At 33.8% G+C, this 26,042-nt stretch overlaps 1 protein-coding gene across 1 annotated transcript in view; it reads right to left on the reverse strand.

Moving 5' to 3' along the window:
• Nucleotides 1-26,042, reverse strand: part of acoxl (acyl-CoA oxidase-like) — a 64,632-nt gene that overhangs the window by 30,730 nt on the left and 7,860 nt on the right. The window contains exons 11-16 of the mRNA XM_051125944.1: nucleotides 22,208-22,324; nucleotides 17,832-17,985; nucleotides 14,788-14,877; nucleotides 4,502-4,611; nucleotides 2,613-2,724; nucleotides 600-687 (exon numbers count right to left, since the gene is read on the reverse strand). Coding sequence (XP_050981901.1) covers nucleotides 600-687; nucleotides 2,613-2,724; nucleotides 4,502-4,611; nucleotides 14,788-14,877; nucleotides 17,832-17,985; nucleotides 22,208-22,324 — 671 coding nt within the window. The remainder of the gene's footprint in view (nucleotides 1-599; nucleotides 688-2,612; nucleotides 2,725-4,501; nucleotides 4,612-14,787; nucleotides 14,878-17,831; nucleotides 17,986-22,207; nucleotides 22,325-26,042) is intronic.

Consider the following 26,042-nt stretch of genomic DNA (forward strand, 5'->3'; position numbering starts at 1 on the left):
TCAGTTTATTGTGTTTATATTGACAATATACTTATTTATTTATTTTAATTATTATTGTAATTATTTCATAAATAAATATAGTGAAATCACTTAACACTGTTTTTTTGCTTTACTCCACAAACTAAATTTAACTTTTAAGATTTTTAGAATTTCTCAACTGGGAATTCACTTATTAAAAATAGACATTCTGTCATCCTAAATTTAGTTTAATGTTTTACTGTGTTTGCAGTTTGTGAAACTGCAATTCCTGAGAACTAACTTCTCATTTCCAAATCATTCTTGCAATGACTTTCACCCGTTGGTCTTTCTGTGAAATAGTTTTCTTTAAAAGTGTCACACGCTTTTGTGGTTTGTTACTTTGTAACGTAATCTAGTGACTTTCAGACATTTGTTTTTAAGTGTGGCATTAGCGTCCCCATATTATTTTTGGGGATTATTTTGCATATGGCATCCTGGCATCCTTTTGGGTGATCTTTCAGACCACTTTATTATACCGTAAAAGTGTTTTGTGAGAATTTGGATGTAAAAATGAACACCTGCAGAATTTCATGCAACACATAGACTAAAAATAATAAAAATAAACTTCCCCTTTCTCTTACCTCTGTGTATGTGTGCCATAGCCAAAGCGGTCACGTGATGTAAACAAGCATTCCAGGCCATGAAGAACTCCTCTTTGTTTTTCTCTACCTGTTCACAGGAATAAATAACATTGAATACAGTTTGTTTCAATTTACCGTCTCAGGAAAGTAAAGTAAAAATATTGATGACTCATGTTGCATCGCTCAGGTTTTTAGCCAATCAAATGCTCTGTAGAATGAGAATGTCACGCCCACCGCAACAACATATCTACTGTTTTCATACCTAACGTATTGTTACTGTGCATTAAGTATTTTAAAATATCCATAAAAAAAGAGATCAGATCTCTTAGGATTTTGATTTTTCATATTTCTGTGGCCCAAAATGACAAAATTTTGGGAATAAAAAATAAGTAATCATATGTGTATGTATTTGTATCGTTAGTAGTTAGCTGTAGTTTTTGTGCTTAATTACTGAAATTAGTTCTTTACTGCTTATTTTACAATGCAATTCACTGTGATACAGCAGCAAGAGAGTTGAACATTTGACGATTATTTTGTTTGTGCTCAGAAATATGGATAATGTTGTCCTGAGATTAACATTTTGAGGCTAAAACGTCAAAAATGCAAACTAATGCAGCGGCAAACAATGAGGCAACTGGTTCAATTTGATTAATTCTTGTAAATACTTGATTGCAAAATCCTGGAGGGACTATCTGATATGTCCTGTCTAACTCGGCTTTCTAACTACCCTTTTTTGCTGAAAACTCATGGAAACAAAACCAAAATGCTACCTGTTGGAAATAACTTGACAACTGGTTCAATTTGCATTAATTCTAAATTACAAAATTGTCCTGTTTCAAAATGAAATATTCAAATATTCAATTCATTTTTTATAGGGTCTATAAGTATCAGGTTATTCTCAGATGTTTCTCACAAAGGATGATGGCATACATCAAAAGATCTGTCAAATGAATGTTGATAGCAAGATACTCTGGTTAACGATTAACAATACATTTGATTACACTCTTTAGGATCTTGGCAAATGTAAGCATAGTTTGAGACATTGCTGAGATCTCTGCTGAACCTCACACATGTGCGATTACTCTGGTCTTTTTCTCAAGAAAAAAATCTAAGCAGTAGAAAGTCTTTAGGATGTAGAAAGTACATTGCTGGCTAGGAAATGCAATTGACTTTTCCTTTTTTTTTTTAAATGTTAATTAATCTAAGCAGGGATCGTACAGATACTGTAAAATGAAATTCCAGGACTTTCAAGGACTTTTTTCAAGCACTACTTTTTTAAATTTCAAGGACTTCAATTAGAGATCTCACTTATGCCTTCTATTTCAAATTCTAAAAAAAGAAGAGTAGATAAATAAAAATATACTAATAAAAAAATGGAAAAAAAGTGAAGCTTTTACTATAGTAAAAATACAGTTCATTTTCTTAGGGGGTTTGTATTTTCTTTCTTTTTCTTTGTACTGTACTGTCTTAATGGTTTTATTTTTTTTCTACTGTTTAAGAAAAAACAAAAATCAGAAAAAAAATTCCCATCTTAATTAAGTGATTTGCGATCCTCGAATCGATTAAAATGAATGACTGAAAATCTGGGCCGAGTTTAAACCAGTAACCAGGCATCACAGCTGGCAAAGGGGCATGTCTGACTTTGACGTATATATTGCCATTATGTAATCAAAATTAAAATTATTATTGCTAGTTTTCAATGATAATGTCAAGTTACTTTAATGTATTTGCACCAAAAAAGGATAAGGATTTATGCTGATATCATCCAAAACCACACTTTGTCAGGGGTGTTTCCAAACTTTTGGAGGGCAGTGTATATTAAAAAAAATGTAAATTAACTGAAATGCATTTTTTTCATTCTATGGACACTTTATTTGTTCACTTAAAGCATTTCACAGCTACTCACACTTGTCATGGATCTCTTCCCACTTGCTCTGCCTTAAAATTGGCAGTAGTAAAACACACAGAGAGGGAACTCTGTCTGTTTCCAGTGATTCAGTGAGAGAGACTGACCTTAGTGTAAAGTCGACTTGCCAGACTGCGCTGTAGCACCCTTTCCCTGTAGCTCACTGCTTTCAGCAAGAACATTAGGTCTCCTACTTTGTCCATGCTGAAGCCAAGAAAGCTAGATAAACAAGGAAACAGCCAAAAGAAATACAATTAACTTGGTCAAACAAAGAGATACTGTATAAAATCACTGAACCACGATCAGAATCGCATCTAGACCAATAAAAGCTGATTTTATTCAGCCTACAGTATGACGGACGACTAAAGAGCTCTGCTTTGGTTAATATGTTATGAATAGCAGGCCGGAAAACAATTACACCTATCAAATTGTCCTCTTGGGCAAAATTGCTAAATTGGTGACCTAATTGTGTGTGTAAACACAAGTAAGGGTAGACAGGTTTCTCAGGGCTGGACAGTTTGTGTGTGGCTTTTCTGGAACGTAGAATTTAAGATCCAACACGGCAAAGCCGAAAGACAAATGCAATCTAATGATGAGCATTACACTCGAAATGTCATGTCTGCATGTGCTGATTCATCCATCTATCTATCTATCTATCTATCTATTTATCTATCGTTCTATCATTCTGGCTCTTTTCCTTCTATCATCTATCTACGGTTCCGGCTGTCCATCTGCCTATCCATCCATCCATCCAGCGTTCTTTCGTTCTATCGTGCTAACTTTCGTTCTGGCTGTCTGTCCATCTGTCCGTCCATCTATCGTTCTTTCGTTCTATTGGCCTATCATTCTATCGTCCAATCTATCGTTCTGGCTGTCCATCTGTCCATCCATCCATCTATCTAACCATGCATCCATCCATTGTTTTATCATCCTATTTATCGCTCTAGCTGTCGATCCGTCCATGCATCCATCCATCCACCCATCGTTCTTTCGCTTTATTATCCTATCATTCTATCGTCCTATCTATCGTTCTGGCTGTCCGTCCGTCCGTCCGTCCGTCTATCTATCTATCTATCTATCTTTTATTCCATCCGTCCGTCGTTCTTTCATTCTATTGTCCTATCGTTCTATCATCCTATCTATCATTCTGGCCGTCGATCCGTCCGTGCATACATCCGTCTGTCCATCCATTTATCTGTCCACCCATCCATCCATCGTTCTTTCGCTCTTTCGTCCTATCATTTTATTGTCCTATCGTTCTATTGTCCTATCTATCATTCTGGCTGTCCATCTGTCCATCCGTCCATCCATCCATCCATCCATCCATCCATCCATCCATCGTTCTATCGTCCTATTTATCGTTCTGGCTGTCCATTGGTCCACGCATCCACCCGTCCATCCATCCATCATTCTTTCATTCTATTGTCCTCTCTATTGTTCTGGCTGTCCATCATTCTTTTATTCTATTGTCCTATCATTCTATCAACCTATCTATCGTTTTGGCTGTCCATGCATCCGTCAGTCCGTCCATCCATCTATCGTACTATCTTCCTATCTATCGTTCTGGCTGTCCATCCGTCCATGGGTCCGTCTGTCGGTTCGTCTGTCTGTCTATCTATCTTTCATTCCATCCGTCCATCATGTTTTCATTCCATTGTCCTATCTTTCTATTATCCTATCTATCATTCTGGCTGTCCATCCGTCCATGTGTCTGTCCATCCATTCATCCGTCTACCCACCCACCCATCCATCCATCCATCCATCCATCCATCCATCCATCATTCTTTCATTCTATTGTCCTATCTATCGTTCTGGCTGTCCATCCGTCTGTCCTGTGTCTGTCGATCTATCGTCCATCTATCTATCTATCTATCTATCTATCTATCTATCTATCTATCTATCTATCTATCTATGGGATCATATATACTTTTAATATTTTCATCTATCCTTTCAAGTCTGTCTTTTGTTCTGTCTAGCTATCTGTCTGTCCTCTTACCTGGTTCTGAGGCTGTCTGACAGTGAGGTGGTCCAGTTTCTAATCAGTCCCATTACCAGGTTGTTCCCCATCTGTTTAGTGTACTGGGTCAGCAGCTCTCGTACCACCACCTGCACATGCACAACAACACAAAACTGGCTGATGACAAGCTGAAGGGTAAATAAACTGTTTGGGTACACATTAATAAAAAATATCATGTCTAGACCACTTTCTCAAATACAGACTGGTAACTGAAAGGCTTCATTGTACACTAAAGGGGTGATTGATTGAACTATCATGCAGGCATCCTTGGGAAATGCATTTAATTGGTCTTTTAACACATTCACATCTATTCATTTAGCAGATACTTTAATTAAAAATGACTCCAAAGTGGCATTTTTACAGCTCAAATAAGAGAGCATGGCACCAGCAACATTGTCTGACAAATGCTTAAAAGTAAATGTTCATAAAAACAAGGATAACACAAATACAAGCAATTAATTTAAAGGAGGAAACAAAACAAGTAGCACTACCATACCAAAAATCACTGATACTTGAACTTATTAGTGCTACACTTAAGGGTTCAGAGTAATGCTAACCCCCTTTCAAAATTACAATTCCTGCTAACTCAGGGTAAAACCCTAAACTCAGGTTTGTTCCTATAGTGCACTATAAGCCACTTTAGATAAAAGCATCCGCTAAACCATGTGAAAAAAAAGAGTGCTTAATTCTGTTGAATGTGCACTTGTAGTGTGGTCATTACTTTTTCTTTGTTTATTATTTGACACACTTTTGCACCATTTTGGATTACAGTAGAGACTAATATTGACTGTAGAATCAACTTTGCATTAAGGGTCTTCACTGGAGGACACAATGCACAATGTATCCTACATACATTAGGCCACTCCACCCTGTCCTTAGTGTAAAGGTGTGATCCTAATTGTTAGAACTTCCCTTCCATCATTAGCGTTTCTCAAGGGATCATACAATCAACACAACATTACACTATAAAACACCACAAATTAAAAACACACAACTCCAGAGTTTCTTTTTTTAACCAACCGCTCCCAGGATGTCTACCTGCCCATGTAACAAACATCATTTTAAAATCTGCAGATGACATAACAGTCATCAGCTTGATCATGAACAATGATGATGACAAAAATCAATTACAAAATGCATGATTACAAAACCTGATAGTCTGGCGCTCCAACAATAATCTCATCCTTAACACCAAGACATAAAAATTTTAAAGTGGATTTTGGGACCTGTGCTTATAAATGGAGTGGCTGTGGAGAAAGTCTTCTTGGGGCTGAACATTACAGGGGTGTTTTTTTGTCTACACACACCCACACTGTCATTAGAAAAGCACATCAACTTGTTTACCTTCTGAGAAGATTAAAGAATCTAAGATTGCCTCAGAAACTTCTTGTGAACCTTTACTGATGTGCAATGAGTGTCTGACATATTGCATCACATCCTGGTAGTGGTACAAGAGAAGAAGCTCTGAAAACGAGCGCTCTGAAACAAGTTATTAAAATGGCATAAAATATCATTGGTATACAGTTACCATTTGTCCAGATGTCGGAGGAGAACCCTCAAAATCATTAGAGATCCCTGTCACCATGCACACTCTCATGCTACAAGACCTTTTTTTTTTTTTTTTTTCTTTTTCTAGAGCTGTACAATTTTTGAACTCTTCTTGATTCAGGGTATCTGCAGGATTTTGAAAATTAAATTTAAGGCTTTTTGAGCCCTCTTTCAAAACCTGCACAAATAAAAATAACACTGAGTGGTGTAGGGCACTGTCTACAGTAACATATTAAAGGAGACCTATTATGCCCCTTTTTACAATTTGTAATAAAAGTCTCAGGTGTCCCCAGAATGTGTCTGTGATGTTCAGCTCAAAATAACTCATTATATAATTTTTAAAATGCATTTTGAGTGGAAGAAGAAACACGCAGTTTTCGTGCATGTCTCTTTAAATGCAAATGAGCTGCTGCTCCCCGCCCCCTTCTTCAGAACTGGGCTGTGCCTTCACATCTTGTACCTCAGATACGCTGGTAAAAACATCTGTTTGGTTTCGATTATCATGTCTATCATGCTGAAATCATGCATTTTAAAGCCATATCAGTTCAAACTTCTGATATAGGGTTTTTTTAGCGAACACATCCGAAGCACGTGCACAGAAAGTGGCTGTCACACAACATGTGAGTACTAAACTAAGTTCTCTTTCATGCCTTATTGAGCTTAAACTGTCAAATACACACGTTTATGTTACAGTTTTTCTCAGTCGCTTTGGTGCATTTCTCAAATCTGAAATGAAATTCAAACATCTCTTGTTCAACCTCCACATCATCTAGTCAATTGTGCACATCATAATAGCAGTTTCTCATTCTTTTGAACAAGTTGCGATTGCTTTGGTACATTCATGCAATTGATTATGTACATTTGTCTGCGTTTTCCTACATTATCAGTTGCTAATGTCATGTTGCTTAAAATGAATTGTATAGTTCTCTGTGCAATAGTCTTGCCCCTCAAAACATCTACACTGTAAAAAATAAAAAACAAGCTTAAAATAATTTGTTACCCTGCTGCCTTAAAATTTTAAGTTCAGTCAACTAAAATAAGTTTAGTCAACTTGAAATGTTAAGTTGTACTAGGGAACAACTTAGATATTTGTGTTTGCTAAACTTAACAGATGGGTAAGTAACCCAGCTGCCTTAAAATCTGAAGTTGATTCAACTCAAATATCTAAGTTGTCACTTAGTATAATTTAACATTTCAAGTTGAATAAACTTTTTTGTTGACTGAACTTAAAATTTTAAGGCAGCCAGGTTACAAATTATTTTAAGTTGACTCAACAAATTGTTTTTTACAGTGTAGTCATTAGTTCATCGTACAAGTCATTAAATGCAAAATGGTTGATATAGTTGTCATAAAATGTCAAGTATATTTTCTACACGTTTCTGTTAGTCTATTTGTAAATTTGCCATGCATCTTTCACTAACAAGGGAATGCAGATTAACCAATAACAAACCAGTTCTCTAAAATTTCTCATACAGTGCTGTATGCAAAAGCAAAGTTCTGCCTAAGGGGTGATTCCTGTGTTTGTCTTTCTAATTTTGTATTTTCGCTTTTGTCCATCTGCCATGTACAAACATCTGACAGACATCTATAAGATGTCAGTTTTACATACACTCTAAATCATAAACATCATAAACAGCAAAGACATCTAATAAAAGTCTATTTGACACCTGGTAGGAAAAGTGCAGGCAAGCGAACACTCTGTAAATGTAGATGTAAAATAGATGTCTTAGTGATGTACGTGTACTATCAGGGATATTTCTTTTTCTTGTCTATCACAATGACTCTGTAATGTGTTTTTTTTCTTTTCTTTTTTTCTTTTTTTGTCCTATCCAGTCTCTTTCAAACAATATCTCACATACAGTAATGAGTACATTTGTACTTTTGAAATGGATATATGGCACACATAAAGATTGCAGCCTTCTGCATTTCAATACAGTAACTGGCATGCAAACTATTGCCATAGTTTACATCAAGTAATGCTAATAGAGTACACTGTTTGATTGACAACATGACTAAACATTTTTACTATCTTGTTTGTGCACAATGACACAAGGACTTTTCATTCTGATGGCACTGATATGCTCATTGACGTGCATATTTTGATAGATGAACTAAGGATTTTAAGTGAGTTACAGGCTTTTGCAGGTAATCCATTGTGTTGTGCTGTTTGTACGAATTGTTTTGAGAAATGCACATACTTCTTTGCAAATGTTAAGGATGATTTGAGAAATGCACCAAAGCGACTGAGAAAAACTGTAAAAACACACAAGTGTTGCAACAACAGTCATTTATATATGTGAAGGAAAACAGCTGGGAAAGAAACTGCATGTTTATATTAGATCTGTGCGGCAGCAGCGTAATATACAGTATATAAGTCAATAAATCCACTGCTCTCTTGTCTCTTTTGAGTCTGGGACTCTAGTGTTCTGTGCTCATCTGTGTGGCTAATGACAGAACCGTTAGCATGCTTTGCTCGAACTTTTGCCATGGCGTTAGAACTGGTACACCGTTGTCGCTTGCAAAAACACAATGGTGGTGCCATTGGCGGAAATGTGCAGATTAAGGAGCAGTAATATTGCAATAAAATTCTCTTTCTATATCACGGTGGGAGCGAAATCTGAGCAGCTCGTTTTGTCACATGCTTACGGAAAAAAGGATTACCAAACCAAAAATGCTGGGTTGTCATTTTTCATGTTTTGTGGGTTGGTGGATGCATCAGCAATTATAGCACATAAACACAAAAAAAGTCAGATTTTTATGATATGTCATCTTTAAACCGTAAAATGACTGTGAAAAACATGATTTACAATTCAGAAAATGTTATATAATGTTAAACTTCACATTTCAGCCTTTAAAGCATTTTTAAGAAAAGGGATGAGTCAAAAGTATAAATTATTATATTAATTAAACAAATATATATATCTTATCTTACTGTTTTAATTATTTAGATTTTTTAAAGGCACATTAGCTTCTTATCAATCCACCGGTTCACATTTACAACTGCGTGTTTGCTGCTTAAAAATATGTGTTGACTTTCACATTGGTCTGAACAAAAACAGCAGATGGGATGATTAAAAATGGAAATGTATTCTCTGCCAGCAGGTGGCGCTTTTGTAGCATCAAAAATATAGTGGTTTCTCCTGTAATGGCTGTTAACAAAGCAGCGCTGCACTCACAAACGTTACTTTATCAGACATCACAGGCAAGGCTACGTTTACACGACAACGATGTAGTCAAAAAATGGAAAAGTTTTAAAAAGTTTAACACATATACAGCAGTGTTTTCAAAACGATTCGTGTTTACACATATCCGCGAAAACTTCCAAAAATGCTGTATTACATATGCCAGGCCAGTAGTTGGCATGCTGTTTGTTCGCGCTTGCCTTTAAAATAGACACGTACTGCCTACATACTTTACACGTACTATGCACGTGCATGACGTCACCGTTTTCAAAGATTGGGTGTTTACACAAAAACGATAATGGTGGCATTTTCAAAAACGTACTTTGAAAACTGTTTTCAAAATTATGCGTTTTCAGTCTCCAAAACGCCATTGTCATGTAAACGAACAGGCAAAATGCATAAAAAGTTTCCTGGTTTTGGTTGAAAACGCTGACATGTAAACGGCCCCTAAGATTAAATTAAAAATGCCATTGATACTTTTCTGAAGGTTCCCTTTAGAGATACTTTAATATAAAACAGCCTCCCGAGTTTTAACTTTGAATCATGCAGCTCATGTTTCTTCAATGAAATCACAGCCTTTTGAAGTTTAATCCTCACATTAAGCCATTTTGTGAATTTTGTCATTTCGTCCCTAAATGTAAGACCTTTTGAAATTATAATCAGGACCTTTGTTGTACCATTTAAGGAACTGAATTTAATTTTATCAACTTAAATTTAATTTAGATCCAAATTTAAGACTTTTAAGCACCTGCACAGAAACGCTATGATTGGTTACCATCTATAAATTATATTTGTAATTGCATTGCACACTGTAAATAGTCTGTTTCTTTCTTTTTTTTACTGTACTGTTCTATTTTGTATGTTTTTAAACTTTTAATCTACATTGACATTTTTATATTTATATTTATGTTCTTGTTTTATCTGAATGTTTGAAAATGTGGGATACCAACAAAATTTTGTTGCCATGTGCAGCAGTACAACAACAGTGTAGTCTCTTTACCCTTTACTTTTCAGAGAGTAAATGACTCATTGTGTCATAATCATTGTGTAAGTTTCTGCCCTACATGCGTCAAAACCTAAAATAACCTCTTCTACTCCTGACTGTACAATTGCATACTGTAAAACAATCTTCTCAAAGTAATCAAATTGGACACACTCTTTCAGGACGCAGCCCAAATGAAACAGTGTGTTGGTCATATGTATGAAATTTGGAGCTAAATGCTAATTTCCCTCATGGCAGGTGGCGCTAAAATCTCCTTAATAAGGTCATTAGACTGATGTCCTACAAAAAAAATCCCCATCTGAGAGTGAGAATGAGAAAGAGAAGTGGCTGGCAGAGCCTCTCACGGTTCTTGTGACTTTAGTTTAATCTTTGGCCCCACAATCCCAGGACCCTTTATTTTCACATACCCCAATATGACCTTCGGTGTTGGTTAATCATTAGCCTAAAGCACTTAATCAAATAAGAGCCCATACAAATATAGCCAAAAACTTGTCAGTTATGCTTTGCAACCGCAAAACTGCAGCCTTACAATATTGAAGTAATACTCAAAAGAAGGCCACATTTCAAAGAGAATTTAGTTATACATCCATCTTTTTTATGATTCAAAGAGGTAATATCATGAGATTCATGTACTATGAAAAACTACTGCATGACAGAAGGAATTCACCCAAAATAAAAAATCTGCTGACGCTATAGTCACCCTCAGGTCATCCAAGATGTAAATGAGTTTCTTCAACCGTTTTGGGGAAATTTAGCATTACATCACTTGCTTACAAATGGATCCTCTGCAGTGAATGGGTGCCGTCAGAATGAAAGTCCAAACAGCTGATAAAAACATCACAATAATCCACAAGTAATCCACACCACTCCAATCCATTATATAACATCCTTGTAAAGTGAGAAGGTGTGTGTTTTTAAGAAGGAAATCCATCATTCTGACATTTTTAACTTCTGGCTAAAATATAACTCCTCTGTACATGATATTGCTCTCTCTAGTAAAAAACAAAAAAATCTGGTCTGAATCAGGAGAGAAATATGCACAGATCAAGCACCGTTCACAAGTGAAAACAGTCCAAAAGTGGATTTTGATGAGAGACAATAGGAGATTTCATTGGAGGACGCATTATTATGAATTATGGACTCATATTTTGTCCAGAAGTGCTGGTTTAAAGTTAAAATGGCTTAATAGTGGATTTGTTTATTAGAAAAACGCAACTTTTCACTTCACAAGATATTAACTGATGGACTGAAATATTGTGGATTACTTGTGTATTATTGCTATGTTTTTATTGGCTGTCTGGACTCTCATTATGACGGCACCCATTCACCACAAAGGATCCACTAGTGAGCAAGTTATGTAATGCTACTTTTCTCTAAATCTGTTCTGAAAAACCAACAAAAGCTATATTTTGGATATAGCGTGAAGGTGAAGACATTTTCAGTAAACTATTTCTTAAAAAATATCATTTTCCACAAATTGATATGATTCTTTAGGGTCTTAATGAAGAGTCTATAATATACTTTGGTTAAAAATTCTCAACGGTAGTGTAAAACAACACCCTTTTTACCTTCCCAACATCAGCTCTGCAAAAATCATCTCATTCTGGTCGAGGCTGCTTTAAATGCAAATGAGCTCTGCTCGCCCCACCCCTCTCTTCTCTCTGTGGAAAGACGAGTCTGTTTACTTTAGTCGCATTTAGCCGCTAAACTTGCTAACTAGCACATTATTAGGAAAGGCGATCGCAAAGATTCATTAAAAAAAAAAAAAAACCCTTATCCTCACTTCTGCTGTAAGTGAAGGTGGATCACAAATGATTCGTGCGAACATAGACGGATATATGTAGATCAGGAGGCGCATTACATTCACAAACAAACGTAATCCACTGCATCTTCAGCGGCTCAGATGTCAGGAGTAAATGACGACCACTATGTTCATTATTACATCCAGCAACACAACACCTCAATCACTCAATCGGAGATACTCTTGTCTAACTTACATCCCTGCTCCGGCATCGAAACAAAGAGGGCCGACTGTTACAGCTGATCTTAGGTAAGACGCTCATGTCAATCAACTATCGTGGGAGCGGCATCTGTGGGTGTGACGTCACACCGACAGGCATCTGAGAACGGCTCGATTTGAAAAAGGGGATATTATTTTTACAGATTAATTAAAAACCACTGCATGGATTTTTAACATTATAGGGTAGATTTGTACATACACTGCCAACACACATTAATGTTCAAACAACATGTAAAAGTAAACCTAGCATCCGATGACCCCTTTAACAAATGATGCCCACACAGTGATGCACGCCTACTGGATGATCAGTAAGAGTGTCTCAAATCAACAGTCATCATTTTCTCATCCTCATGCTTTTCCAAATGATTCTCTCACCGTGGAACACAAAAAGTGCTTTTCAACAGAATGTCATGAGACAAGTGAGAACCAATAACATTTGACATCACTGAAATCAAATTTAGTGTGCATAAACGTAATTGAGATTCGAGTACAGAGGGGGGGAAGAGTTGGTAATCTGGCCTGACTTTAGTTTCGCTCAGTAGCACATGAGTCATATGAACTAGTTTTAAAATACTATTTTGTCCCTTTTTTGTAGCACATGAGGGTGAGTAAATGTAGAATATTCAGAAGAAAAAAATGTTTTGAAATAAATGCTTTATGGGATGCATTAAATTGACAGTGACAGTAAAGACATTTATAATGATACAAAAGATTTCTATTTCAAATAAATTTTGAATTCTATTCATATGGCACAGAACAAGTATTTTTTAACATCGATAATAATAAGAAATGTTTCTTGAACATCAGATCAGCATATTAGAATGATTTCTGAAGGATCGTGTCACATTAAAGACTGGAGTAATGATACTGAAAATTCAGCTTTGCATCGAAGGAATAAATTACATTTTACAATATACTAAAACAGAAAATTGTTATTTTAAATGTTAATAATATTTCACAATTTGACTGTATTTTTGATCAAATAAATGCAACCTTGGTGAGCAGAAGAGACATCTTTAAAAAACATTTAGGAAAAAAAAAAAAAAAAAAAAAGGGAGCCATTCTACAGAATTGGTCCAAAGTCTCTGTTGGAAACATCTTGAAAAAAAATGTCTTTTTCCAAAAATTCTCATAATATCCAAGGTACACATTTCTAGTAATTGTGCAGCTAATTCTCATATTGTATTTTAAGAAAGTTTTGGAATATTTTTCCTCTCACCAAATTTGTCACTGCCGAAACATAGTAATAAAAATGTATTTAGAAGGGTTATATTGGCCTATTAAGATTTTGCTTACATCTACATTGTAAATATATTTTTTTTAATTTATTTATTTTTTTTTTTCAGAGGTAAATAAATAACAATTGCATTTTAACAATATTTCAAGTGTAATCTATGAGATTTTGACTTCAAAATTAAGGATTCATTAGTATGAACATACATTGAACCAAAAACTATCATAACATCTTATTTGGTATTTCAGTATACTTTAGTTATGACAAAACAGCCACTTTTAATATCCCAATTGAAAGTACTCAATAAATAATGATTTTAAATATAATAAGCTTACTAATATTTTAAATATTATTGTTGAATACTTAAATGCTTTTTAAATGTGTTTGTAAATTCTGATCCTGCCATTAAACATTACAATATGGAATTTAAACAGATACTTCGTAACCTTAATATTTCATCCTATTTAAAATTCCAAAAATAGTATTCCAAACTAGATGGACACATGTACAAACTTAAGAAGTGGTAAATAAAAAAACAAAAATCTTCAACCACGATTGTAGACTCTCTAGTGTTAAAAGGATTCAACAAGGATTCAACTGCATGACTTTATTTTGGTACTGAAGGAGCTAATCTAATTTCAGCAGAAAATACATGTCTTTAGGCTTCGGTGAGCTGTGAATGCAAACGTTATGTTTGATTCTCTATGCATGTTACGTGTGCATGTGTGTCATCCTATGCGTCTAATCGATGTGGTGCTAATCAGAACCAGCATAAAACGATTCACAAAGCTGACCTAATTACCTCAGCAGTTATCTAATAACCAGCCCCTATGCTAGAAACGCATTATTGCCGATTAAATTGCGTGCAATCGCATCAAAATGACCCCCTTTATTCAATCCATTATCCAATGCCTTCATAATCCATTTAATTCAATTTAGTTTGTGAGACACAGTTTATATTTTTAAAAGAATTGCCACTTGTCTAGTTTCCCCTCCAAGCGGTCATCGTGTAGATATCTCAGTGTTTTCTGTTTACACTGTCTTGTTTGTCTGAACATGGGTATTTAAATGTGATATTGGACTATATTAAGGGGAAAGCTTCAAAATAAGTAGGACAACAAATAACAACCTTAAGGAAAAAGAGGGTAATAAACATGACCCTTGTGACCAAGCATCCCCCCCTCTCAATACTTGCTGGCCAGATTTATAAGTGAATTTGTGAGTGAATTTATTTGTATTTGTGAAGTGTCATCTAGTTAAAGTAGTATTTATGAATACCTGAAGCATGACCATGTTGTCGCCCTCAAATGTGACAAAGACGTCTGAGTCACACTTCAGAGACGGAATGCGGTTTTCCATCATGAAGCCCTGGAGGAAAAATCAACCACAGTTTCTATTTAGAAGTTGCTGAAGGAAATAGAGCAAATGAAAACATGCATTTGACATACTTTTAAGGACAAGGAATAGTTCAAATGTAAATTTGCTGAAGATTTAATCACCCTTAGGCTATCCAAGATGTAGCTGAATTTGTTTCTTTACTAGATTTGGAGAAATTTATTACATCACTTGCTCACCAATGGATGAGAGTTCAAACAGCTGATAAAAACATGACAATAATCCACATGTAATCCACACCACTCCAGTCTATCAATTAACATAGAAACAAATCCAGCATTTAAGTCATTTTAGCTTTAAAACCATCACTTCTGACCAAAATATGAGTTTATATTTCATAATAGCTCTTCCTTCAGTGAAAAACTCTATTTCCTGTTGTTCTCTCACATCAAAATCGACCAACATGTTTGTTCAGAACTGTTTCAATCTGTTTTGCTTTTAAACAGCACTTGATCTGTGCATATTTCTCTACTGATTCAGACAAAATGACTTTTTACTGCAAAAAGCAATATTATGGATAGAGGACTTGTATTTTGGCCAGAATCAATGCCTTAATGATGGATTTGTTTTTTGTTTTTTTTTTTACAAATGCACAGCTTTTCACTTTACAAGACATTCACTGATGGACTGGACTCATATGGATTATTGTGATGTTACTATCAGCTCTTTGGACTCTCATTTTGACGGCACCCATTCACTACAGAGCAGGGGTCACCAGACCTGGTCCTGTAGGGCCGGTGTTCCTGCAGAGTTTAGCTCCAACCCTAATCAAACACACCTGAACCAGCTAATCAAGGTCTTACTAGGTATACTTGAAACTTCCAGGCAGGTGTGTGGAGGAAAGTTGGAGGTAAACTCTGCAGGACACCGGCCCTCCAAGAACAAGTTTGGTGACCCATGCTACAGAGGATCCATTGCTGAGCAAGTGATATAATGATAAATTTATCCAAATCTGATGAAGAAACAAACTCATCTTGTATGGCCTGAGAGAGAGTAAATTTTAAGCAGATTTTCATGTTTGGGTCAACTATTCCTTTAAAGGAACACTCCACCTTTTTTGAAAATAAATTCACTGTCCAACTCCCCTAGTTGAACAGTTGAGTTTTATCGTTTTCGAATCCATTCAGCCGATCTCCGGGTCTGGCAGTAGCACTTTTAGCCTAGCTTAGCATAAAGTTGCGATTTTCTAGGTCGATATGTCTAGGAACTATACTCTCATTTCGGCGTAATAATCAAGGAACTTCGCTGCCGTACCATGGGTGCAGCAGGGGCAATGATATTACGCAACGCCTGAAAGTGACCGGCACTAAGTTTGTGTAGATGCAGAGCTGCAGCTGGCAGAGTTGATGGCTACTTAATATCATTGCGCCTGCTGCAACCATGATACGGCAGCAAAGTTCCTTGATTATTACTCTGAAATAAGAGTATAGTTCCTAGACATATCAGCCTAGAAAATCACAACTTTTCACTTTCTGTCAGTCTTAGTACACGATGTAACTACAGAAGAGTCACGTTTTAATTAGGAAAAATATCGAAACACTTTGGTAATTTTTGAGCGGGATGCTAATGGTCTTATCAGATTCAATAATCTATGCTAAGCTATGCCAAAAGACCCGGAGATCGGCCGAATGGATTTGAAATAGTAAAACTCAGCTGTTTAACTCTAGGGGAGTTGGACAATGAGCCTATTTTCAAAAAAAGTGGAGTGTTCCTTTAAAGAGGAAAAAAAAAAAAAAAAAAATCACCCACTTAAAGTTTTATATAATCAACACAACAAAGCTTGAAACAAAGCTTGCAGTGTTAAACACTTTATCTGACCATTTTTAATGTAGTGACTCATACAATTAGCATAAAACTGAATAAAAATTACTTGCTTTATCGTGACCAATTAATTTGGTCAAAATCTGCCCAATTAAATTGATTTTTAGAGTTTGTTTTGAACTATTCACATTGGTGAAACAGCAAAAACAGACAATACTTTGTCTAAAATGTAAGTAATTTAATGTTAACATCTTGCGTATTAAGCTGTAATGTACACTTAGTATCACATCTGGTCATGTGATACTCAGCAAAGGTGTTCTTTCACCCATATATTAAATATTTATTAATTTTTTGGGTATTTTCATCAATAAACGCAACAGAATGCTGAAGAAACTGCGTTAGGTGCAAAACTTGCCGTAAAGATGCTAGAATGTTGTAAATGATTGCCAGGATGTTGATATATGGTTGCTAAAGTGGTTTTTAGCACATTAATACTGCATGCGGTTGCTAAAGCATTGTTAGTTGGTTGCTTACAGTTCCAACTGGTCAATAACTGCCTGCAAAGTAAACTATTTAAAGTTTGAAATCTGAATTATAATAATGATGATGCTTGCCTTCGTAAACACAACTAATAATGATGAAACCATTTGTTTACAGTGAGATCCTTATTTATTTTTAAAGCTATCCTAAAGTTAACACAAGTGCTGTTTTCTTACCATGTTTGTGTTGTTGTGAGAGTTAAAAAAAAAAGTTAAATGTCAGATGTGTGAAAGCAAAAATGTGCACTAAAAAGTATACATCAGCCCTGTGGTTTCACACATTTTAAACATATACATGCTGTTCACTCCATAAGCACTGCCATCAAAAAACACAGACTATTAATAAGATCATTGAATGAATGATTTCAAATTGTCTTGTAATGTTTCCAAAAAAATGCATGTATAATATTAATAAATCCAATTTAATCCAATTTAAAACTGCATTTGAGAATAGCATGCAAAACATGTCAGTGCTACCACTTACATATGTCAACACTGTCCACGCATTGTCAATGCAAGTTATTCTTTGACAGTTCAGGATGTTTGCATTTGAGACCGCTAGGTCTTCGCACCATTAGTATCAGTCTATATGTGTGTGTTTAGGTGCAAAGACACACATATACTCACCATGCCGCCAGTACACTCACGGCAGTCTTGCAGACACGCGACATTCTCCCACGTGCTGTAGGCTTTGAGTCCTGCGATGAGAGCTTGCAGAGCGCGATTGCTTTGAAGGTCCTGACCCTGACACAAAGCATCATCCATCAAACCTGCAGTGTATCTGAGAGCAAACACAGGGACATATGGACAATGCACATACAATACAAACACATCATACCCTAAATTGCCATTACTTTGTATAAATATATATGACTTTGGCATTGCTAGCATCATGCTGTAGTGTTCTGAGCTACAGGAATGTTGTGTAAATAAATTAATTAATTAAAATAAAAATAAAATATATATGTGAGGAATAATTTTTGTAATTGTACAAAAGGGAATGCATGGGTAATTCAAAATCTCTCTTTCAGACTTTCACTGTACACAAGGTTGACCATTGTACTTTCGTTTCTTTTATTTTCCAATAAAGTACAGATGTGTCAGATAAATAGATGAAATCTGCAGTGGTTTCTCAGAAGGAGGCATCTGAGCTCCTATTTTCTTTGATACTTCTCCTGTGGTATTTCTCAGAATGTGCCACTGACCTGAATTACACAAACACAGAGACCTCCAGTGGAGGCCAGTAAAACTGCTCTTTGTACTGACACTTTGTGTCTTAATAGGACACATATGACCCAAAAGAGGATTTTCTGGTGTTTTTAATATAGTTTGATGTTCTATGTAGGCAAACTCTGACTCACTTTACCCAGACCATTTATGAAAACAGTTTCTCACCTAAAGCTAATGTGTGGCTTGAAAAGACTTACAGATTTAGTATGTGCTATTTTAAAAGTTTACTTCACAATTAAAATGTGTTTTTGCAATTTAAAACGCAATGGACCCTTTTCACATTTCTGGGGTTCTCAGAAGAGGAAGTCATAGTTGGTAATCTTCTACAGAAGTGAACGGGAGATGAAAGCAGATATAATTTTTGTATTAAAATTCATGATAGTATTTTCATAATTTTCCAAAATAGAGAAAAAATCTAGAGACACTGATTTCAGAAATCAGAAGACATAAAGATGTCAAATTTGCTGTCAGTCCCCCAGCTTTTGTATTAGAAACACTCATGCACCAGTGTTAATTTGTAGTTTTTGTTTGTTTGTTTTGTATATCATAAATGTAAATACATTTTTTAAAAGTGGAAATACAAAAAACTTTTATAGATTTTTTTTTTTTTTTTTTTTTTGCTGCTGATAACTGGAACTGCTTCTGTGAAAAGTGTAAATTAAAAAGTATTTTGCAACAGAAATTTTACAGAAAATAACTAAACATTAATTTGAACGATTAATTTTTATTAAGCTTAAACACGACAGCATGATGCTAGCAACATGACCATGGGTTCGATTCCCAAACAATGCATGAACTGAATGCAATACAAGTCACTTTGGATAAAAGCATCTGCCAAATGCATGGATGCAAACTTCATTTTGTTTTGCTATTCACCAGCAAAAAAAAAAATGAAAAAAGTGACTGTGGCATAAGATGAAATAAAAATGCTGTTAATACCTTGCACAGCAGGCGGGTTTTTTTTAAGTAAAACTTTTTAACACAAATTCACTGCTAACATTTTTGGGTTTTTAAAATGAAATTAAATACTTTGTGTCTTTTCTCACATGCAATTTTCTTTGAACAAAACCATCTGCTAAATTAATGCAAGACACCACAAGAATACTATTAGTTACTAACAGTTATCATTATACTTCTAATAACTAACTAATAACTAATCACCATACCTCCCCTGTTGATTGACTGATTCAGTTTTCTGAAATGTTAGGTTTAAATATGCAAACTGGGTTAAATCAAATTAAAAGTGACCCTGGACCACAAAATACAAAATATTTGTAGCAATAACCAACAATACACTGTATGGGTCAAAATGATCCATTTTTCTTTTATGCCAAAAAGTAAAGATCATGTTCCATGAAGACATTTTGTACATTTTCTACCATAAATATATCAAAACATAATTTTGTAATATGCATTGCTGAGAACTGCATTTAGACAACTTTAAAGGTGATTTTCTCAATATTTTGATTTTTGTTTTTTTGCATTTTCAATTACTTGTATCTCAGCCTAACAAACTTGTGTCCTATCCTAACAAACCATACATCAATGGAAAGCTTATTTATTCAGCTTTCAGATGATGCATAAATCTCAATTTTAAAAAAAACTGACCCTTATGATTAGTTTTGTGGTCCAGGGTCAAATTCCATAACTGAAATCTGAATACTGGACAAAAATCAGATTCAAAACAGTTGTTTCACTGAGCTGACATATTAGAGTCAAAGGTTTTACAGACAGGATTTTGATTTTCGTTTTTAGCAATCTATATCAGAAAATACTGTCAACAGACAGAAAAAAAACACATTTTCACCATGATTTTAGGAATAAAATGTACGCTTAAAATTAAACAGACGCTTTATGTGATAGTCAAATGCCATGTAAAAGCACATTCGGTTACTGACATTATTGTAGAAACACCCTATTTATAGACATACGGTATTTGTCGAGACAAATCACATGTGTTTATATAGCAGATTCATAGTATTAAACAAGAAAATAAAAGTATTAAAGGGGTCATCGGATGCCCAAGTTGATCTGATTCTTTAGGGTCTTAATGAAAAGTCTCTAATATACTTTGATTAAAAATTCTCAATGGTTTTGTAAAACAACACCCTTTTAACCTTGCCAAAATCAGCTCTGCAAAAATCATCTCATTCTAAGGGGTTGTTCCTTCAAATGCAAATGAGCTCTGCTCACCCCACCCCTCTCTTCTCTCTGTGGAATGACGATCTTGTTTACTTTAGCTGCATTTAGCCGCGTTTAACCGCTAAACTTCCTAACTACCACGTTATAAGGCACATCGACGGGCATCTGAGAACGGCTCGATTTGAAAAAGGGGATATTATTTTTACAGATTAATTAAAAACCACTGCATGGATTTTTATCATTATAGGGTAGATGTGTACATACACTGCCAACACACATTAATGTTCAAACAACATGAAAAAGTGACCTTCGCATCCGATGACCCCTTTAATGTTGCAGAGTTCTTTAATTATGAAACAAGTTTACTAATAGTGCAAAGTTCATCAAATTATTAAAAATTGTGCTATAAAGAGCTCTACAGAAGACAATAGTGTCATTATTTAGCTCAATGTTGATTCAATTCATTTTAATAAGTGTCGATGTTGGAGAGTTTGTCACCTATTGATTTTCATTCTGCGATCAAATATCCAAAACTGTTAAACTGAAACTAAAAATTATTTAAAGCTATATAAAATTGTGAAAAAAATCCAAAAACTAATACAAATGTCTAAAATGTTTCAATGTGTCAACATATTAGTTTTTAGGTTTAAAAAAAAAAAAGGATTTTGAATTTCTTTTTTTTAAAATCAGTCAAATTTATCAGAAAATACTGTCAACAGACAGAAAATAAAAAACACATTTTCACCATGATTTTAGGAATAAAATGTTAAAATGTACATTTAAAATTAAACAGACACTTTGTGATAGTCAAATGCCATGTAAAAGCACATTCGGTTACTGAAGTTATTGTAGAAGCGCCCTATTTACAGACCTACGGTATTTGTCGAGACAAGTCATGTATTTCTATAGCTGATTCATAGTATTAAACAAGAAAATAAAAGGATTAATTTTGCTGAGTTCTTTAATTATAAAACAAGTTTACTAATAGTGCAAAGTTCATCAAATTATTAATAATTGGACTATAAGGAGCTCTACAGAAGACAATAGTGTCATTATTTAGCTCAGTGTTTATTCAATTAATTTTAAAGTTTGTCACCTATTATTATTTATTCTGCAACCAAATATCCAAAAGTAATTCAAAGCTGTATAAAATTCTGAAAACATTCCAAAGACTAATACAAATGTCTAAAATGTTTCAATGTGTTGACATATTAGTTTTTAGGTTTTTAAAAAAAGGATTTTGAATTTCTTTTTTAAATCAGTCTATATATCAGAAAATACTGTCAACAGACAGAAAAAAAAACATTTTCACCATGATTTTAGGAATAAAATGTTGTATAAAATCAGGTGAATGATTTATGAACAAATCCCTCTGTAAAAACCTTCAGAATAAAAATAGAAATGAAAGTTTTTACATATGTAAGTGCAGTTGAAATGTAGAAAAAAACTTGTATATAATTGAAATCTATAGATGCAAATAGATAAAGTGCATTACAATTTCTTTCCAGTAGTCCGAAACAACATATCATGACAACCCAAAACCCCAAAATCTCAGGTGCATGAAGTGTCTCGCCTACATATAAAAAGATCATATTCAATGCAATGTGGCCGTGGATAGGAAGTAGATTTACCTGGTGGTGAAAGTAAGTGCGAGAGCAGCAGCCAGGTGTGGCATCAGTCTCAGGGACTGTGTTTGATGCTCAATAATCTTCACCTCATCCTGGTCCTTCGGACCAAACTGCCTGCGACTGTATAAGAGACATTATGCACATTTACACATTTCAACTCATATAAAATGTCACTGCACACTCAAAAACCTCTATCATTGTCACCTTATCTCGTACAAACCAAAACAGATTCAGCAGAGGTCACAGCAAGGGGTCAGACGTGCCACAACACACCTGGATGTCGACGCACAAAGAACTGAACGGGTAACCTTCCAGGTAACCCGCTTTTCTAACCGCAGTGCATGCATTAGTGTGTGCAGAGGAAGACTCGCTGTGGTGGACGTCTGGTCTTGCGTCTGTATGTGTTTGTGTCTTTCTGACGTACTGAAGTCGAGCTTTGTACACCTGTGACTCTTGAACTACCACAAACTGTATCTCTACATCTAACATCTGCAGGTGGCTTCCCCACAGAGCAGACGAGATGGGAGCGCGAATGTGTGCGCGCATGTGTGGTTTTAAAGGTGAGAAGCCCACACAGAAATCCTATTGTAACATGCCTCATCTAAAGTTGACTGTCTTCTCTTGTACAGGCCGCTTAAAATTAAAAAGACGCTTTATGTGATAGTCAAATGCCATGTAAAAGCACATTCGGCTACTGATGTTATTGTAGAAACACCCTATTTATAGACGTGCGGTATTTGTCGAGACAAGTCACATGTATTTATAAAGAAGATTCGCAGTTATAAACAAGAAAATAACCTTATTAATGTTGCAAAGTTCTTTAATTATGAAACAAATACAAATTCAGCTATGAAGATGCTTTAAAAACACTATAGTGTCTTTATTCATTTTAATTTAGTTCACTAAGTTCATCAAATTATTAATAATTGGACTATAATGAGCTTTGCAGAAGACAACAGTGTCGTTATTTAGCTTAATGTTGATTCAGTTCATTTTATAACATTGTCGATGTTAGAGTTTGTCACTTGTTATTATTTATACTACAACCAAATTTCCAAAAACAAAACTGAAAGTGAAATAAAAAATTATTTAAAGCTATATACATTTTTGAAAACATTCCCAAAACTAATACAAATTTCTAAAATAGCTAAAAAATAAAATACAAATGTATTAAATCTTTTATTAAACTATATATAAAAACAAAAACTCATAAAAATGACTAAATTAAAGTTATGTAAAATAATTTAAAAATACAAAAACTAATAAAAATGACAGAAGCACTTAAATTGAAAACTGCAAATATCAAAATAATTTCAAAATATGAATGAATACGACAACAATAGTATATAAATAGCACTGCTATTAGTTAACGTGAACAAACAGATGCACAGCTTCGGTGACATCTGTAGGGTTGTTATCGAGATAAAGCGTGTTATGTACAGCTGGTCATGTGATCTCAACACGACAACCTTCGTGTGAAAGACTATTTTATCTGAGAGCACTTTTGGAATGTGTTACATCATTTACAATTCATTTCTTTCGAAGTGAAGCTCTTTTTTGTTGGAACACAGATCTATGAGCGATTTTGAACAACAGTGTTCTATAGTGGAACATATAGAAGACAGCGGAAAACATAGTGGAACCACATGATGCAAGCGCACACCTACATTTCCTGAAGACTGATGAAATGCATTGTCGTTTGTCATCTAAGCAACCTGTCCTTCATGACACTAAACAGGTGACAGCGCTGGCTCTTGTGATTTTCGAAAACTGAATTTCTACACTGTTCAAGTGTAAATACCATACTTCGTATTGGACATCCTGTTTAAGAATCTTTCTAATATTATGTTATTTGTTACTAACCTTTAGATTACACTAAGATTGGATCTTTGTATTGACTATTAGTAACATTTTAGAAAGGCTGCATTAACTAAATGCTATTTGGCTGTTGGACAGTACAGTTTTTGTTAACTACAACTGAAACTATTATAAATCATTTTCAGCAATTGAAATAAAGCTGAAACAAATACAATATAAATATTAGATGAAAAGCTTGAATTTAAAAAATGTGCAGAAAAATTAGCAACCTTGACAACCAACTGAAATGAATACATTTAATTTGAAGTACAAAAATGAATACAACTAAGTTAAAACTACAACTGAAAAATGAAAAGTTAATAAATAAAGTAAAATAAAAAATTACTAAAGCTATATAAAAATATATTAAACCCCCAAACAAATAAAAATTAAAACTAAATGTGAAATATAAATAAATTAAAGCTTTATAAAATATTTTAAATGACTAAAACTGAAATTAAATATATATTAAAAAATAAAAATAAATAAAAATTAGTAGAATTACAGTCATTGTTAACTAGAACTAAAACTATTATTAATCATTTTTAGCAATTGAAATAAAGCTGAAACTAATTAAAATATAAATATCAGATGAAATACTTAAATTCTAAAAATGTATTGGAAAATCAGCAACCTTGGCAACCAACTGAAATTAGTAAGTGCAATTTGAAGTACAAAAATGAATAAAACTAAGCCAAAACTACAACTGAAAAATAAACAAATAAAACAAAAAATAAACTAAAGCTTTATAAAATATAAAAAGCATTAAAAAAACGACTAAAGCTGTATGAAAATATATTAAACCCCCAAAACAAATAAAATTCAAACTAAAAGTAATATATATATATATATATATATATATATATATGTGTGTGTGTGTGTGTGTGTGTGTGTGTGTATATATATATATATGTATATAAAATAAAATAAATTAAAGCTTTATAAAAATATAAAACAATATAAAAAAATGACTAAAGCTACACAACAATGTATTAAACCACCAAAACATTGAGAATTATAAATATAAATAAATTAAAGCTTTATAAAATATTTCAAATTGCTAAAACTGAAATAAAAAAAAATGTAAATATATTTTACAAAATAAAATTACTAAAATTATAGTCATTGTTAACTATAACTAAAACTATTATTAATCATTTTCAGCAATAGAAATAAAGCTGAAACTAATTAAAATTATAAAATAAACATTAGATGGAAAAACTTAAATTTTAAAAATGTACAGTAAAATTAGCAACCTTGGCAACCAACTGAAATTAGTAAGTTCAATTTAAAGTACAAAAATTAATAAAACCAAGCTAAAACTCCAATTGAAAAATAAATAAATAAATATAAAAAATGCATAAAAATGACTAAAATATACATAAAATAAATTAAAGCTATATAAAAATTTATAGAAACCCGAAACAACTAAAAATGACTAAAACTAAAAGTAAAATATAAATAAATTAAAGCTTTATAAAAATATTTGAAATGACTAAAACTGAACCAAAATAAAAAATTAATAAAAACTAATAAAACTTACTACAAATACTAAAACTAAAACTAAAATAAAAATATATAGAAACTATATAGGAATTAAATCTAATAAAACGAATAAAAATGACAATACAATTAATAACAAAATTACTAAAAACTAAACTTAATTAAAAATATATAAATAAAAGCTAATTCAAAATATTTAAAAAACGCTATGATAGTATATAAATACTAGCTAACGTGAACAAATGGCCGCATGACCTCAGTGACCTCAGTCAATCAAAAATAAAAGTCAATTTACAGATGGTGTGGTAAAGTGATAATCAAAAACTTCAAAGACAAACACTATTTTCTTTGTAATGATGTGCACCAGTGAATATTTCACAATAAACATGTCTAACAACTGATTTCACAAAGAGATTTTGTGTTGTAGCCTTTGTTGACAAAGAGATTGCATGTAGCCTTTGAAGAAGTGTCCGGTTTG

The sequence above is a fragment of the Labeo rohita genome, chromosome 13 (genome assembly GCF_022985175.1).
Source record: "Labeo rohita strain BAU-BD-2019 chromosome 13, IGBB_LRoh.1.0, whole genome shotgun sequence".
In the NCBI taxonomy this organism is placed as follows: domain Eukaryota; kingdom Metazoa; phylum Chordata; class Actinopteri; order Cypriniformes; family Cyprinidae; genus Labeo; species Labeo rohita.